General features: G+C 49.1%; 2 protein-coding genes across 3 annotated transcripts in view; one reads left to right on the forward strand and one right to left on the reverse strand.

Annotated features, from left to right (window-relative positions):
- The window catches only part of Zswim7 (zinc finger SWIM-type containing 7), a 36,655-nt gene that overhangs the window by 5,556 nt on the left and 13,577 nt on the right, over window positions 1–17,522 (reverse strand). Inside the window, exons 5-6 of one of the 2 annotated variants that reach the window (XM_013111812.3) lie at window positions 6,690–6,806; window positions 5,436–5,829 (exon numbers count right to left, since the gene is read on the reverse strand). In XM_013111812.3, coding sequence (XP_012967266.1) covers window positions 5,728–5,829; window positions 6,690–6,806 — 219 coding nt within the window. In that variant the 3' untranslated portion in view covers window positions 5,436–5,727. Of the gene's footprint in view, window positions 1–5,435; window positions 5,830–6,689; window positions 6,807–17,522 lie in introns of those variants that run through there. The other variant, XM_040748835.1, reaches the window with a different exon arrangement.
- On the forward strand, window positions 969–17,122 carry Adora2b (adenosine A2b receptor). The gene is made up of 2 exons (XM_005067636.4): window positions 969–1,435; window positions 15,727–17,122. Exons 1-2 carry the CDS (start codon window positions 1,101–1,103, stop codon window positions 16,388–16,390), a joined length of 999 nt encoding a protein of 332 aa, XP_005067693.1. The 5' UTR covers window positions 969–1,100; the 3' UTR covers window positions 16,391–17,122.

Below are 17,522 nucleotides of genomic sequence, written 5' to 3' on the forward strand. Positions count from 1 at the left end.
CCTTCAATGATGAACAGGGATGCTGAAGTGTAAGCCTAATAAAACGAGTTTAACCTTCACATTAAAAACTTCCGCCGGAGCCGGGCGGTGGCCCATGCCTTTAATCCCAGCACTAGGGAGGCAGAGGCAGGCGGATCTCTGTGAGTTAGAGCCCAGTCTGTTCTATAGAGCAAGTGCCAGGATAGGTTCCAAAGCTACACAGAAAAACCCTGTCTCGAAAAAAACAAAAAACAAAACAAAAAATCCCCCGCATGAAGCTGTTTAGCAGTCACCCGTGTTTGGTTCGGCATAACAGCGTTTTCAGTTATTGTCGTGTTGAAAATCTCCTTAACTACCCGGCTGGTGACTACAGGCAGTGGCTTCCACAGGAGCAAAAGGCACTGCCCACAGTGTTCTAGGATTGACTCCAGAAGCAGAGGAGCAGTCAGGGCCCTCCAGGAGCGAGGTATGGGAAGGAGGCGGCGGAGAACCCTGGGGGCTTTTTGCTGGTGGGAAGAAGGACCGGTTACCCGCTGGTGTGGGCACTCACTACTCTTCCTGGGAGGGTGGGAGAGGGAGGCAGACTCTGGAAAGGGGCGGAGGCGCAAGCGAGTTTGTGAGGAGCCCGCGAGCATCCCCGGTGAGCAGAGGTGGCCTTTGGGATAAGGGGTCGCGCGGGGAGTACAGCTCCGAGAGGAAGCCCTGGCGGGGACCTGGGTGACAGGTGCCTCGGGGTCTGCACGCCCCCTAGGGGAGTCGGCTCAGGGCGCGCAGCTCGGGTACGGGACCGGGCGGGAGCTTCAAGCTGTCTTTCCCAGGTAGTGCCCCCCCCCCCACCCGAGGGACTTGCAGGAAATTCGTTCCTCCCGGAGCTCGTTAGCAGCTAGAGCCCAGACCCCGGGAGAAGGGCGGGACCAAGGCGGGCTTCTGGCAGGCGGCCCAATGGGCACCTCCCCCTAACAGGCCACGCCCCTGCACCCGTCGGGAGCCTCTTGGCTGGGAGGCGCAGACTCCGGGACGCGCGGTCTAGGCGCTGTGGCCATGCCTGGCGGCGCCCTAGTTGCTCTCCTGAGACCGGTGCAACTCCGGTAGACGACGCCCCGGGCCTAGCTGGCCCGGCCATGCAGCTGGAGACGCAGGACGCGCTGTACGTGGCACTGGAGCTGGTCATTGCCGCTCTGGCGGTGTCAGGCAACTTGCTGGTGTGCGCAGCTGTGGGCGCCTCGAGTGCGTTGCAGACCCCCACCAACTACTTCCTGGTGTCGCTGGCGGCGGCCGACGTGGCCGTGGGACTCTTCGCCATCCCCTTCGCCATCACCATCAGTCTGGGCTTCTGCACGGACTTCCACAGCTGCCTCTTCCTTGCCTGCTTCGTGCTGGTACTCACTCAGAGCTCCATCTTCAGCCTCTTGGCTGTGGCCGTGGACAGGTATCTGGCCATCCACGTCCCCCTCAGGTGAGGAGGATCTTTCCTGGTTTAGAGTTCTACAGAGGCGCGCCCTCTCCAGGCACATGGTTCTACCTTCTGGGACCTCAGATGGGCCAGATTAGGAGTACTCTGGGCATTCGGAGAGGTTTTGGCATGGAGGGTGCCAGCCACCTCTCGTTTCTCTGTGGGTTTTTGAGGTACTTCTGGGACGGCAGAACAGGCCACCGGCTGGGTGTCTTTTAGGTGTCAGGGATGCTCCAGTCGCTCCCAGCTTAGGGGATCTAAATAAGGACACCCTTAGGGGCTCTGGGAAGTGCGAGCCCGGCAAGGTACCCGCCACATACTCAGGAAGCTCAAGCTGGGAAAGGCTTGGTGATTGCATCTCCACCCTCGTGGCGAAAGATGCACCTTCGCAGCCCTCTGGAAAGACAGCTGCTGCCTGGAGTCGGGCACCGGGATTAGAGCAGCTGCCAGAAGCAGTCCTGTGCCTGTTCGTAATGCGCCGGGAGAAGCTTCAGCTAAGAGCAAGGCGGCTTTGGACGCTGGGAATTGGTACTGTTATAAGGGACGCAGTACTAACGACCCAGCTTTAGAATGTGGCTATAAAATGAGGCGGCTAGACAGGTCTAAGGGAAAAGTACCGCTCAACTCTGGTGGGGAACTCTAGGAGCGCCGGTCACTTAGATTACTCCCAGACATTTTAAAGAGCTACTGTGCTCACTGGTTCACTGAACATTGACAAGCAGCCTTAGAGCCTCTAGTCCATTGTGTAACCTTATTTGTATACTGCTGCAGTGCCCAGCAGCCCGAAGAGGCCCAGGAAACTGGTGACTGTGGTCTGTTTACTTTTTCTCCGAATATGCCTAAACCCCTTTCTCCTTTTTTCACACTGAGAAAACGGGATTCCGGGTAGGGAGCCAGTGAGCAGGGGATGTGGCTCCCAGTTGTAGCTAATACATTTAAAGTTGTTTGTTGATGCCTGTTAGTGCCTGGGCTCTTGGCATTTCTGAGGTGAGCTTTAGATCTCTTTAGATTTGGAACTGAGTTGGGAAAACTGAGCCACAAGAGTGGGAATAGAAAGGGAAGAACTCACTGAACTCCCACTGTATGTACATACTTTAATCCTCACTGTCCAGAGGACAGGTGCTGTCGCCTGCCTCCTGTAGGTGAGGGGTGGTGGCCCAGGGAGATGAGGGTCTGGTTCAGGATACTGTCAGTGGGATTAGTGGCAGAACCATGACTCAGAGCAGGCACTGTGCATTGGCCATGCCGTCCACCTGTCTCACAGGGCTGTGTGTGGTACCAGTCTTTGAGAGATGTGGAGAAAACCCTCTTACTATTTCTAGAGGAGGGTCCTGTCCACAGTAACCCAGTGTTTGTAAGAAAAATGTGTTTGGGAATTGATCAGCAGGCTCCCACAATCCCTTGTAATAGGCAGATGTGATGAGCCTGGTCCCTGTGGGTAGTGTCTTGGGTTCCAGATGGAATAAGAAACGGTGCTCACGCGCGCGAGAGTGTGTGTGTGTGTGTGTGTGTGTGCGTGCGTGCGTGCGTGCGTGTGTGTGTGTGTGTGTGTGTGTGTGTGTGTTTCTACATCCACTGCACTTGGCACCTGACTGGGAGGCTTCATACATCCCATCGGTGAACTGCAACCCAAAGATCTCTGAGCCTTGGAACCACACAGCATTCTCCTTCTCTCTTCTTGTGGGTCTATTCTTGTCTCTTGCCTCCCATAGTGAGTACTTGATGACCTTTTGAACCGCCCCTCCCCATAGAGCAGAGCAGTCACATGTCCCCGTCTTGAGTTTCTTATCCAGGGGAAACCCTTTGGGCTTGCCCCTGCTGGAGCCCCAAATACATGGCAGCTCACCCAGGACCCACTCCAAGTATCTCTGTGTCACATGACCGGAGCAGGAAGTTCCATAAATGTTTAAATCTGTTAGTTCTTGTCCTGGGTTGTGATGGGCGGGTCTTGAAGAAAATGGGTGTGGGTGTCTTAAGGGGAAACAAATGTGAATCACCGGCCCTTTACTTCTCCTTTGCGTTTGCTAAGGGTGAGGGGCCAGTTGAAGTGAGGGAGAACGGTGAACGTGGGGCTGCCCACAGCCTGTCCTCAGGGGCCTGGAAGTGTGCTCAGCGGTATCCCACCCCACGCCCAGGCAGGTGTGGGTGTCTAACCTGCCAGGACGCCAGCTTGCACTTTGGTAGGGTGAGACTATCGGGGTCCTCACCCTTCCTTGAGCCCTGCTGAGAGGTGGTGTGTGAGGTATGGACCTCCTGTCCGCAGGGGTTCACAGCACAGCCCTATGGGAACAGGGTAAAATGTAGATTCCTTTGAGCTGAACTCTGTGGCAACATGACTGTAGTTCCAGCTACTCAGGAAGGCTGAGGCAGGGGGATTGCTGGAACCCATGAGTTCAAAGTTAATTTGAGCACCAGCAAGACCCTTGTCCAAAAAGAAATGCAGATTATTGGACCCTCTTGGGTTAGTCTTCAACATTAACAGCAAATATCAGACAGGCTTTGAAACTTGTTTGACATGGGTTGGGTCTGAGGGCCCCCAAACACTACATTGGTTCTGAGACCCTCCTTGGAGCCATGGAGCTACAGATGGCCATCAAGACAGAAGTGCCCTGCTAAGGAGCCAGGTGTGGTCCAGGCATGCAGCCTCAGCATTCAGGAGCCCAAGACAGGAAGGTAATCACCAATCTGAGACTAGCTTGGAGCTACATAGTGAGTCCCAGTTCCAAGCCAGCCTGAGCTATAGTGGGAGACCCTGTCTCAAAAAAAAAAAAAAAAAAAAAAAAAGAGGTGGTAAGGGATTAAGATCACATAGTGCCCTTCTAGAGGACCTGTTCAGTTCTCATTAACCAACATCGGGTTGGCTTACACATACTTGTAGCTCCAGGGGATTCAACACCCTCTTCTGGCCTCCTTAGGTACCTACAGTTGAGCACACAAACACTTAGAAATGTGAAATAAAGTAAACCAAATCTCTCTGTGTCTGTCTGTCTGTCTGTCTGTCTGTCTGTCTGTCTGTCTCTCTCTCTCTCTCTCTCTCTCTCTCTCTCTCTCTCTCTCTCTCTCTCTCTCTCTCTCCCCCTCTCAGGAAGCCCAGGGAGTGAGTGCGGTGCTTAGATAAGCACATCTCTTACCTGGGCAAAGCAGACTTAGAGTTGATTGACTCCGTGGCTCTGATGGTATGTTCTAGAAGCCCCTGACTCCAGGACTAGCCTTGATTTTTCACTAACACAAAGGTGATGCAGCATGAAAAAGGACGCCTAGAGGAGAGGCTAGGCATAAAAAAAATGATCCTTTTGTGCTCATTTCAAAAAAGAGCAGAATGCTTACATTAGGCTGTGCCCTTAGTCCTTCGAGCGAGGGTATCCACAGACAGATGGGTCCTGCCTTCTGCCCTGGTGGGAACTCCCATGCAGGGAACCTTTTGAAGTGAGCTGTGGTGGGAATGTACACTGCAGAGCTGGGTGGCAGCTGGTGGCTGTGGGAGGGGAGCCGTGTCTCTGCCCACGGCCTCTGGCTCTCTCACTTCATCCTTTGGCTGGTTCTGACTGGTGCCCACAGGAGTACTTCCTCCAGGCCTAGCCTAGTCCTGTTCCATTTCATGACACTCTGGGGGCCTTCCGTCCTTAGCTCATATGAGCTGATATGATCGCTTTAGAAAGAGATGTATCTACTGGATAATCAGAGTGGAAGGGCCATGTTCATCTTTCCTTCTGTTTTCTACCGTGTGTGTGTGTGTGTGTGTGTTACTATGTTCTGTGTGTGTGTGTGTTACTATGTTCTGTCTGGGAGGTAGGACTGTAAGTTCTAAGAACAGTGCAAAAGGGGGTGGGGGAAGGAAGGAGGACCCGAGATAGCAGATCTATAGTAAGGGCCAGAGCTCTCTGGTAAGATGTTAGAAAAGCTAGCCCATTTCTTTCTAGAAACAAAAGCTAATGTGTTGGTGTTCTCTGAAGCCTGGGCTCAAGCCTGGAGAACAGGCACTACAGGAATGTACTGCCAATACTTGACTGTTTTAATACGGTTTAATGAAGGAACCGGTGTTGTCAGAAGATCCCTCACAGGCCTGGAAGAAGATAGGGTGATACAGGGCTTGGAGATGATGGGAAAGCTAGGCAGCAGCAGGTGCCATGGGCTGAGGGCAGGTAGCTACAGATTCTGGGGTGTGGCCTACAGGTTCTGGCTCTGTTTTAAGTGCCAGCCCAGAATTACCCAGAACTGGGTGTTGTTTGCTGTTGCTTATTCTCCGTTGTTAGCACACGGGGGCTGGCTTCATTTCCAGGCTTGGAGCACCGACCTTAAAGCCAATAGCAAGGACCATCGTTCTCTTGTCTGATCTCAATGTTTTCAGCACTGACAGGATCTCCAGCTTGGCCAGTATGGCAGCAGGTGGCTTTTGCCTGGGTGGGGGGATTGGGTAGGAGAGGCTCTCGAGTCTATCTTTAAAACCAGGCTGGTACTGAAGTCACACACTTAGGAGGGCAGAAGTTGTGATGGCTGTTCTTGGTTGTCAACTTTACTACGTCAGGAATGAATTGAAATTCTGACAGCTGGGGTACACCTGTAAGGCACTTGTTCCTTCCCTTCCTTCCTTCCTTCCTTCTTTCTTCCTTCCTTCCTTCCTTCCCTCCCCCCTTTTTCTTTCCTTTGTTTTTGTTTTTTAGAGATGAGGTCTCTCTGTGCAGCACTGGATGTTCTGAAACTCACTCTGTAGATCAGGCTAGCCTGGAACTCACAAAGATCCCCCTGCCTCTGCCTCCCAAAGGTGTGTGCCATCACCACCTGGTAAGGCACTTTTTTCTTCCTTCTTCCTTCCTTTTTTTTTTTAAATACAGATCTTGCCTCCGGTTTATTTGTAAAAACACATAGGCCACTGTGGAAGTGTCTCACCCCAGTCCATATGTCTTCGCACTAGCAGATAGAAACCTTTGCTTTGGGGCTTTCTCAAGGGCCTTGGACATCTTTGGGAGCCTGAGCTGGAGCTGAGGCCTGAGCCTCATTTAGAATGGAGACCTCTGCCTTGATTTGAACTTTGGACCTCAGTTGGCAGAGCCTGCGACCCTTGGCCATGTAGCTTCTAATCCGCTTCCCAAGCTTGGGGTAAGCGAAGAAAGAAGATGGCCGAATTTGCAGCTGGGGCCCTTTGGCATCTTGGGCTTCACAGGACCTTGAAGCTCTGCATGAGAACTCATTGCCTGTATCTTCTTCAGGCCTTTCTTGTTACACTTCTTGGCAAAGTGCACATTCCTCAGGAACTCACCTTAAGAGATTTGTATCTTGGGGTTTCTTGACGCCATTTCTGTGCCATTTTGGTTGTGTGTGGTGTGGTTTTTGAACTTGACCATGTCTGAACTGTAACCCATGTCTCCCGAAATGCCTGGGACCAAAAGAGAAAGAATGAGGGAATTTTTCCTAATTAAATCATTTGAGGTGGGAGGATCCACCTTTGGTCTGGGCCACTCCTTCTGCTGGAAGCCTAAATAAAGGACATGGGAGAAGGAATCTCTCTCTCCTCTCTCCTCTCTCCTCTCTCCTCCTCTCTCCTCTCTCCCTCTCTCCCTCTCTCCCTCTCTCCCTCTCTCCCTCTCCCTCTCCCTCTCCCTCTCCCTCTCCCTCTCCCTCTCCCTCTCCCTCTCCCTCTCCCTCTCCCTCTCCCTCTCCCTCTCCCTCTCCCTCTCCCTCTCCCTCTCCCTCTCCCTCTCCCTCTCTCTCTCTCTCTCTCTCTCTCTCTCAAGTCCATTCCTTCCCTGGCAATAGAGCCTACTTCTTCAGGATCCCAACAAATACTGAAGGCAGCTGAGACATCCAGCCTGGTGTACTGAATGATTACTGGATTCTTGGACTCACCTTTCACTTCTTTCTGCTCCTGAGTGCTGGGATTACAGGTGTGTGACACCACACCTGGTTTATGAGATACCGGGCTTCATGATGATGGCTAAGCACTCTCCCAATGAAGCTACATTCCAGCCCAGAATTTCTGTTTCTTTTACTCTTCTACATATGTGTGTGGGAGAGACAGGGAGAGACAGGGTCTCGTTGTATAGTTCAGGCTGTACTTGAACTCAGAATCCTCCCAAGTGCTGGGATTACAGATGTGTACTACCGCAGCTGGTTCAAATGTAGATGTCTTTTAAATCTTTAAAAATCTTTTATGTGTGTGTGTTACCTACATGCATATTTCTGTGTACCACACCACATGCATGCCTGATGCCTGCAGAGTCTTGAAGAAGTGGTTGGATCCCCTGGACCTGAGGTTCATATGGTTGTGAGCTTCCATGTGGGTGCTGGGAATCAAACGTGGTCCTCTGGAGAAGCAGTCAGTGCTCTCATCACTCCACACCCTCATGTGTAGAAATCAAATTAGGAATTTCATTACGATAGATCTTCATTTTAAAACCACTCTGGTGGACAGCTGGATGGACTGGAAGGGACAAGATTATGTAGGAAAGCCAGGTGTCATCCAGGCAAGGAAGAAAGGAAGTGTGATTATGGCAGAGGCCATGGAGATGGCACGTTTGAGATAAGTAACATCTGAACATTTATACCTGGAGGGAAGGCTGATGTCTGCCTGACAACACCCAGGAGCCTGAGAGTTTGAAAAGAGAGGTCCCAAGTAAAGTCACACAGCTAACCAAGAGACCCGGACAGTACAGAGCCTGAAGCCAGGTGGACCCAGATCCAGCTAGTGAGCCAGACTATATTGCTAATGACTTCTGGAAATGCCAACAAGAGGAGAGACTTGGTCTTCTGGAACAGGGCCCATCAGTCCCCATCACTCAGTTCCTCAGCTTCTCCCATAAACCTCTAGGATGTTCCACATAGAATTCACACCTATTGGCAACAAGCTGATCCATCACAGGATAGCTTTAACAAGCTACAAATAGTGAAGAAAATGGCTGCGAAGTTGCAGAGAGCGGCCAAGGAACCCTGAGGACTTACAAGGAGACAGTCACTTTGAGACACAGTGAGCATAAGGAAGGATCAGCAGGAAAATGGAGTAACATTCCAGGCCGGGAACACACATGCAGAGGCCTCCACACATTAAGTTCCAAGAGGTGAGGGGTCCCGGAAGCCAGGGCAGACACACAGGAGGGGGCGTGGGAGAGGAGTACTGGGCGCAGACAGGCTCCAGGACAGAGCCAATGGGGCCAGATTCAGTTACAGTGTTGAAAACAACAGTGGAAACAGATGTCATACAGAAAGTCACTTTGGGAAGTTTGTGGCTGATGGGCCTGAAGCTACAGGCAGTAAACCAAAGAAGGGCGGGGCACTGGGAGGTAGAAGGGAGGGGCATTGAGCAAGAACCTCCTCCATGTGGTAGGAGAGGGGGTAGTGCTGTGCTCCAACAAAGCAGGAGGGGCTGAACTCAGTGAAGGACTGGTGAGCCCCAGGTGTCCACAGTTCACATCCAACTACATTTCCTAGCCTGCAGGTCCAACCTAGGCCCGGAACATACAACAAGCTCCCCAACATTTCTCCCTACCCCCTAATTTTCAGAGCAGCACCACACTGATGCCCAGAAACCAAGGAGTTGGCCCGGGCTTACTCTTCTACAAGCAACATCTACCCATGTCACCATGCCCCTTTGAGCCTGTCTCCTGAATTCCCATCTTCAGCTACAAGCACACCACTTAACATTGCCTATTAGGTCTACCAGTCCTTCTAGATGACTCACCAATTTACAGTGACAGTGCCCACATTCCCATTTGGCCTACTGCCAACAGCCACCTTGATAGGCCTGGCTCACTAACTGGATCTGGGTCCATCTCTGGCTTCAGGCTCTGTACTGTCTGGGTCTCTTGGTTGACTGTGTGACTTTATTTGGGACCTCTTTTTTCAAACTCTCTGGCTTCTGGATGATGTCAGGTAGACATCAGCCTTCCCTCTAGGTACAAGTGTCCAGATGTTACTCATCTGAAATATGCCAATTGTCTTAGTTTGCTTTCTATTGCTGTAATAAGAACTGTGACTCTGCTGGGCGGTGGTGCCTCCCAGCACTTGGGAGACAGAGGCAGGCAGATCTCTGTGAGTTCAAGGCCAGCCTGGTCTACAAAACAAGTTCCAGGACAGTCAGGACTGTTACACAGAGAAACCCTGTCTAAAAAAACAACAACAAACAAACAACAACAACAAAAAAACCTGTGACCCAAACCAATTTAGGGAGGAAAGGCCTGTCCTCTTCCTCCCTTCCTCCCTTCCTCCCTTCCTCCCTTCCTCCCTCCCTGTTATTGCTGTTTTGTTTTGTTTTCAGACAGGTTTAATCTCTAGCCAGAAAAGGGTTTAGTCATCTTCCAGCTTACATACAGTCCATCACTGAGGGATGTCAGGATAGGAGCTGGAGGCAGGAGCTGAAGCAGAGGCCATGGAGGAACACTACTTACTGGCTTGCTCAGCCTGCTTTCTTACACACCCAGGACCACCTGCCCAGGGATGGCATCACCCACACTGGTCTGACCCTCTCACATCAATCGCTGATCAAGAAAATGCCACACAGACTTGCCCACAGGCCAATATGTTGGAGGCATTTTCTCAGTTGAGGTTCTCTCTTTTCATATGACTCTAACTTGTATCAAGTTGACAAATAAACAACAAAAAACAATAAACAGCACAAATATGTATGTCCTGTGTATGTGTATCACACACACACTAGCAGTCTGTGGTTTCAGAAATAATGAGTTGTTTTTAGGCAACATAGTAAGTTAATCTTTACCTCCTTGTCACAGACCCACATGTAGCTGTAAGTGGATGTTAGATGATCAACATGGTGGCGTTCTGGTCTCTTTTTATAAACCAGGTTCTTTGGCGTTTGTTTCTGGGACAGTGTTAGCCATGGATGGAACTGGGAACAGGCTCATCTCTACTGCTGAGGAGCCTGATAAGTTGGGAGGGACAAAGAATATCCAGTTACATGTGGACACCTAGGTGGGATGATCTGGACAATAATGGGGTGCCAAGGAACACAGTGGCATACTTCAGTGTGACTTTCTCTGCTTCCATGTAAATTTCTGTCCTGTGAACTAATTCATATGTGACAAGAGAGTGGGAACAGATGTTTGCTTTGCTCCACGTATGATTTTCCCCTGGCAGAGCAGGGAGACAGGGGTGGGGAGCTGGGGTTGGTACAATCTTTCGCAGGAAGGGAATAGACCCCACTTGACTGTTGTGCAGCAGGGGCCCAGTGGGCTTCCAGGAATGAAGGGGATAGAAACTGCTGCACCCCAACTTGTACACCCCACCCTGCTTCCATACCCAGCACAGTTACAGTGTCCTGGTTCGGCGCTCCTCTTCCATCTTGGTCTCTCTAATAAAGGTTTGGCCGGAATCCCCATTCAGCCTTTTTGGTATTTTTAAAATATGGATTCTGGCAGCCACCAGCCCCCGCTGGACTGCCTGCCCAGTTGACCCTAATCATTTTAAGAGTACTGTAGCTACAAAACTGTGGTATGAGTGGAATGCCCTAACTCATTTTTTACTTATGTCCTGTTTTTGTGTTTGTGTAGATATAGAGAACATGAAGTTTTCTATGTATGTATGTACTTAGCAGCAAGCTTGGTGGTTCACATCTCATTTCCAGCATCCAGGAGGTTGAAGAAAAAAAAAAGTCACCCTAGGTTTGAGGCTGACCTGGGCTACATATTGAGTCCCAGGATAGCCTGGACAGATTGAGATTCTGTCTCAGAAAACAAAATGGTATATACAGCAGAAATGTCTGTATTTACTGAGGAGTGGAACTTGTGTACAAGACTAACTGTGAAGAAAGATAGCCCGCAAGGCTTGGAAGTAGTGATAGGTCTCATGTATTTGCTTAGTGGTGTGCATTTTGGAAGGGCTCTGTTGCAGGGCTCAGGATGGAACATGGGGCCTCATTTGTGGCAGGTGCCTGCTGAGTCCCAGTCCTAGCTCCCCAGACATGTAAAGTGCTATGTAAATCTGTGTTGTAAGTCACAGCTGTGACTGGGAGGCCGGCTCCAGAGTCACTGTTTATGAGAAGACTCAGGCTGCACTGGCTGGGCTGTCACTGCCCAGGGCTCAGAACTGGAACCATCCTCCGAGCTGGGACGGTGACCTAGTTTGAGCAGCGGAACCCTGTCCCAGTAGGCCACCATTTGTTCTGCAGCCCTTGGCTAGTCCCCCCAGCCCCTTCATTATATAATCAGCACTCACATTGCTCTATTGTTGATTCCTCTGTGTGACTGTTTCTACCAATCCCCTTAGCTAATGAGCTTTATAAGAAGGATCTGGATACAGCTCTGCACACTGCAGAGAGCTACAACCATTTACCAGCATCTGTGCTTTCCCAGGGCAATCCTGTACTGTGGACTACACAGGTTGGACTTGTTCCTGCCTTGATTGGAATGAAGCTGCTTGTTTTATTCCTCACTGCTGTCCCTTACTTGTCATATTCTTGGGGTAGGCATCCTGGTCTCACCACTGCGTTTGATGCCCTCCATGACAAAACACTGATTGGTACAGGACTAGGGAGTGGAAGGATGTGATCTTTCAGGAATACTTTTGGGAACATGGCTATACACATGTACTTGATGTTCTGAGAACCCTTGGTGCACAGGCAAGGTAGATCCTGATGCAAATAATGGGGGCTAGGGAGAGAAGGGGACACAAGCAGAGGGGACCAGAACCTTCAGGGGTTAGGGCCCCCAGGGGTCAGTCCTTCCAGTGTCCATCCAGCACAGGGGCACCTGCCTTTCTCCCTCTTGCACTTAGGTCCAGGTGCTTGTCTGTGAAGGCTGAGGTTTGCTGTCATGGGGCTGGTTGTACCCTCTAAGTGAAGAGCCTGCAGCCCTTTCCCTAGAGCAGTGGTTCTCAACCTTCCTAACGCTGCTGCGACACTTTAACACAGTTCCTCATGTTGTGGTGACCCCCAACCATAAAGTTATTTCTATTGCTACTTCATAACTGTAATTTTGTTACAGTTAGGAACTGTGAGTATATGTGTTTTCCAGTGATCTTAGGTGACCTCTGTGAAAGGGCCATTTGACCCTAGAGGTCATGACCCACAGATTGAGAACCACTGCCCTAGAGTGGTAGAGGCCCTTCAAGTCCCGATCCTCCTGATTCCTGTGTGCTACTTGAAGAACAGACGCTCCAGGACTTGGCAAACAGCTCTTAGGCCTGGGGGAAGAAACTAAAGCATCTGATGCGTGACTGAGTGACAGAAGAAGGGGCACTGGGATTCGTGATATGAGCTTTGAAGGGCTAGGTGTCCCTCAGACAGAAAATAACCACTTTGGGCAATGTTGGCCATCAATGAGATGGAGTTTGGGTTGCTATGATTTAGTGGTAGTAGGCAAATCATTTAAGCTCCAAGTCTTGTTTTTCATAGCCCGAGCTAGCAGCCCGTTTCCCATGAGACTTGGTTAGTGGGATGTGTGAGTTTCAGGGTATAGTGTGCCCAACGAGAAAGGGCTTGTGTGCTGTGCTCCTGGAATTTGTTTGGAGAGGGGAGCATGGGGGTTCTTGTCTCAAATTTGGTGTCTGTCATGCTCTGACTCCCTGGATCTTTGTTGTTTGTTATCGTCTGTAGACATTTGATTACTCCCTCACCCAGATTAAGTGCTCAGCTGTCCCTTTGTGTCCTCTGTGTTCCTCTCCCTCCTCAGCTCCCACCTCCATGGCCCAGCCTGCACCTTGTTAAATACAAAGTGGCACCACTATCAAGATCCCAAGCCATTTCACTTTTCCTGGCAAGCTCTCCTCAGCTCTCCCTGAGGTGACAAGTCCTGTATTCTAGCTGCCTCTCCCTAACTCAGTTTTGTGAAGTGATAATTCTCAAGAAGATATAGCCCATGCCACTACCCCCTAGCCTTTGTTCTTAAGCCAGTCTTTTTACCCTTTCTTCTGCCATGACTCAGGCAGCATCCCTTCATTCAGGCCCTGCATCCTTTTGCCACTTTAGTCTTCTTTAATGACCTGTTCTTCTTTTTGGGGGAGAGGGGGGCCAGGGACAGCCTCATATATCCTCCTGCCCCCACCTCCCAAGTGCTAGGATTACAAGTATGCCACCACACCCTACACCATGCCCTTTCTGTATCTTCTGTATAGATCACCATCATCAGTTACTTGACATCCACTCTTCCCATGACTTATAATCTCTGCATTTCTAGCCCTTAATCATTTGTTTCAGTGATTGTTAGTATACTGGGGAAACCCCCCTGAAAACCATGCATAATCCCCGATTCTTCACCATCATACATCTAATCCATCTTCAAGGCCTGTTGGTTCTTTTTCCAGTATCCATTGCATCATCTGGCCTAAGGTCCCAGAGAGCATCTTCTTGAATTCTGAAATAGTTTCCTAGATGCTGTCTCTGTCTCCTCTTGTACCCCTAAAATTCAGTTCCTGTGGCCAGGTGACTTCTACAACATTGACAGTGCCACTCCCTGGCTTGCAGGTTTTCCATGGCCCTAGCCTGTAAACTGGTACTACCTGAAAGCCCACGAGTGCCGTTTCCTTGGAATCATCTCACTGTTCAGGTTTCTCCTCCCCCTCATCTATAAGCTTCTACTGAGAGGTCTTCATGATGTCCTATACTGATGCTTTCCTTGTTTGTACCTTACCCATCACGGACCAGAGAACAGAAGTGCTAAGATTTGCTTGCCCCACATAGGCAGTTGAACTAAATTAATATGGCTGAGTCAAGGACAGAACTATAGTGCAGGCTATCTCAAGGACAGGATTCTGAGTGTCTGCCTCTGTGGAGGCATTGTTACCCTGCAGAGACTTAAGTGTGCTATTGACATCCCTGGTGAGGTACTGGCAAGGGAAAACATTTTTAGGAAGGTTTCATCACTGGCCAAGAAAAATGCAGTGAGCAGCGGAGCTCAGCAGGCCTTCCTGTAGTAAAGGCCCTGCAGCTGAGCTGCCCACTGCTGAGAGGAAGTGCCAAAGACAAACGATCATTACCTATGAAGCAAGTCTCAGTTGGTTTCCTCTGCGGATTGTACTGGTTGTCCTGCCTGACCAGACCACAGCATCAAAGAGTATTTCTAGTACACAGTTGCTGCAAAGCTACTGCTAACAGGTAGCAAATGACTGTTTCATAATGGCTATGTTTTAAGAATAGACTATAACTGGGCTGAGGTAGTGCACACCTTTAATCCCAGCACTTGGGAGGCAGAGACGAGTGGATTTCTGAGTTTGGGGCCATCCTGGTCTATAGAGTGAGTTCCAGGACAGCCAGGGCTGTTACACAGAAAAACCCTGTCTCAAAAAACCCAAACCAAGTTTAAAAAAAGAACAAAAACAAACAAAAAGGACTATATACTGAGCACCGTGCTAGGTCATGGTCCCAGAGTGATCTGGGTCCTGGACCATTCAACAAGATATGGTGTGGCCTTAAGTGGTTTTCATTCAAGTTGAGGGAACATAAATGTAACAAATTAAGGACGGGTTATCAATGTTGATTTCCCAAGTTGCAGCAGCTCTCCTGCCGGTGACTTTAGCAGAGCTTCTGTTCTAGCATCCGCAGAGAAGTCAGCAGTGCCCCTGCCCAGAGTCTGAAAAAAGCTGTTTTCCTTTTGCGAGATGAGATTTTGCTTTGTGGCCTCAGCCTCCTGATTGGAGGACCACGGGTATGCACCCATCACAACCAGTTCTAAAGCAAGGTTCTGGGGTTGAAAGAAGCCACAGGTAGAGCCACATGAGTGTGGGGCCCTTGTTCAAGTGTCACCTTGTGAGGCAGGTTTCACATGCCTGTCTCCTCACTGTTGAGTTGTGTCTCTCCCTACAATGCCGGTTCTTTAGCACTAGAGCGTGTACATGTTCTGTTCGCTGGTGTATTTCAACAGCACCTTACAGAAGACCTAAGATTACCCAGCACTGAGCTTATTAAAAAGGGTCTCTAAGACATCTGTACCTTTGTCACTGGCTGTCCATCACCAAATAGAAATAAGTACTGAGTCAAAATGAGTTTTTTGTAGTTGTTTTTCAAGACAGGGTTTCTCTGTGTAGCTCTGGCTGTCTTAGAACTTGTTGTGTAGATCAGGCTGGCCTTAAATTCACAGAGATCTCTCTGCCTCTGCTTCATCAGTGCTGGGATAAAAGGCATGTGCTGTCACTATGCCTGGCTAAGAGTGACAGTCTTACTGAGCTTGCTACAGCAAAGCTGCTGATCCCTGTTCCTGTGTCTTGTGTTAAGGAATGGCCATGGTACCCAGAGGGTGAACTTTCAAGGCTGGGAAAGAGCTAAAGGGCATGGGACACCAGCAGGGTGGGACTTTAGGCTCTGGTTAAGGAATACTGTTAACACGACCAATAACAGATGATATTCTCTTGAACAGGTATAAAAGTTTGGTCACTGGGACCCGAGCAAGAGGGATCATTGCTGTCCTCTGGGTTCTTGCCTTTGGCATTGGATTGACTCCATTCCTGGGTTGGAATAGTAAAGAGAGTGCCACCAGCAACTGCACAGAACCTGGGGATGGAATCACAAATAAAAGCTGCTGTCCTGTGAAGTGTCTCTTTGAGAATGTGGTCCCCATGAGCTACATGGTATATTTCAATTTCTTTGGGTGTGTCCTTCCTCCACTGCTCATAATGTTGGTGATCTACATCAAAATCTTCATGGTGGCCTGTAACCAACTTCAGCGCATGGAACTGATGGACCACTCGAGGACGACTTTGCAGCGAGAGATCCATGCAGCCAAGTCACTGGCTATGATTGTAGGCATCTTTGCTCTTTGCTGGCTACCAGTACATGCCATCAACTGTGTTACTCTTTTCCATCCAGCTCTTGCCAAGAAGAAGCCCAAGTGGATAATGAATGTTGCCATCCTGCTATCACATGCCAACTCAGTCGTCAATCCCATTGTATATGCCTATAGGAACCGAGACTTCCGCTATACTTTCCACAGAATCATCTCCAGTTATGTTCTCTGCCAGACAGACGCCAAAGGTGGGAGTGGGCAGGCTGGGGCACAGTCTGCTCTCAGTCTGGGCTTATGACCTAGGCTCTGGCCTTTTGTAGAAGGCTTAAAATAAACAATGGGACTCGACATAACTGGCCAATTCTCACTGTGAAAGACAGCTACACCTCCCAAGCATATGAGCTGCCTCTTCTGAGTACTTTCCTGGAGTTACACAAGTCTACCTAATATATATATTCAATTAGTAGGTTCCAAGGTTAATAAATACATTTATGAATCTATTCAGCTGCTCTACTGTGTGGAGGACAGTGGCTTGAATTGATTCCTAAAGACAGTTTTATTTTTAAGAATCTGCCTCATTCATGGTAGAAAATGACTGAAACTTACCTTACTGTGAAACTATTGTGAACTAGTATAATAAAAGTATTTTTCACTTACAACAATGAAAAAATAAAAGTTGGCTATACTAATGTATACTTGTTCCCAGGGCAGCAACCCAAAAAACTAAAGTATAATTCTTCAATCAAGATACTGTTGTGTTAATTTAGGGAATGATAGTTTCCTAAGTTTTGAAGTGGAATTATAATAAAAAACAATTTAAGTTCAATATTTTCCATGTACACAAAATACTAGAAGTAAAAACTGAAGAAATGGGGTCCCTGCTTGACTGGAATTCTGCTTCTAGCCCTAAGTACTGGGTTTGCTTCTCTCCAAAGTTAAAATTGATTGGAACCCACAGTGTGAAAATTTTACTAGGCAAAAATAACTAGTTGTATATTATATTCAGTGAAATAAACCTTTGTAAAAAGCATGTTCATGGCACTGCATTGGCTTGCCATACTTAAAGCATTGCCTGCACCTAACCCTGATGGCTACTTAAAGAGGAAGCTCATCCAGAGTCCAAGTCTCTCAACTACAAAGAAATCCTGATTTTTCTTTGCTACAACTCAACATAATGCTCAGCCAACAGAGAACTGCAGTATGTATTTGGCTTTTTATACAGCAGCTGTTCAATAACAGTTTGTGTTTGGGGCACAACAATGTGGGGGGATCCCTAGGCTATGAAGTCACCTACTTTATCTACTTCTTTAGTTTCTAAAAGGATGAGTGCTTAGAGCTCAGGGAACTCCCGACCCTCTAGGGTCTTCTGGCTGTCATGGTTTTACCTCTTATGTCCTTTTCCTAGGCTGGTTCCTCTTCATAGTTATTTT

The sequence above is a fragment of the Mesocricetus auratus genome, unplaced genomic scaffold, assembly GCF_017639785.1.
Source record: "Mesocricetus auratus isolate SY011 unplaced genomic scaffold, BCM_Maur_2.0 Super-Scaffold_100007, whole genome shotgun sequence".
Lineage (NCBI taxonomy): Eukaryota > Metazoa > Chordata > Mammalia > Rodentia > Cricetidae > Mesocricetus > Mesocricetus auratus.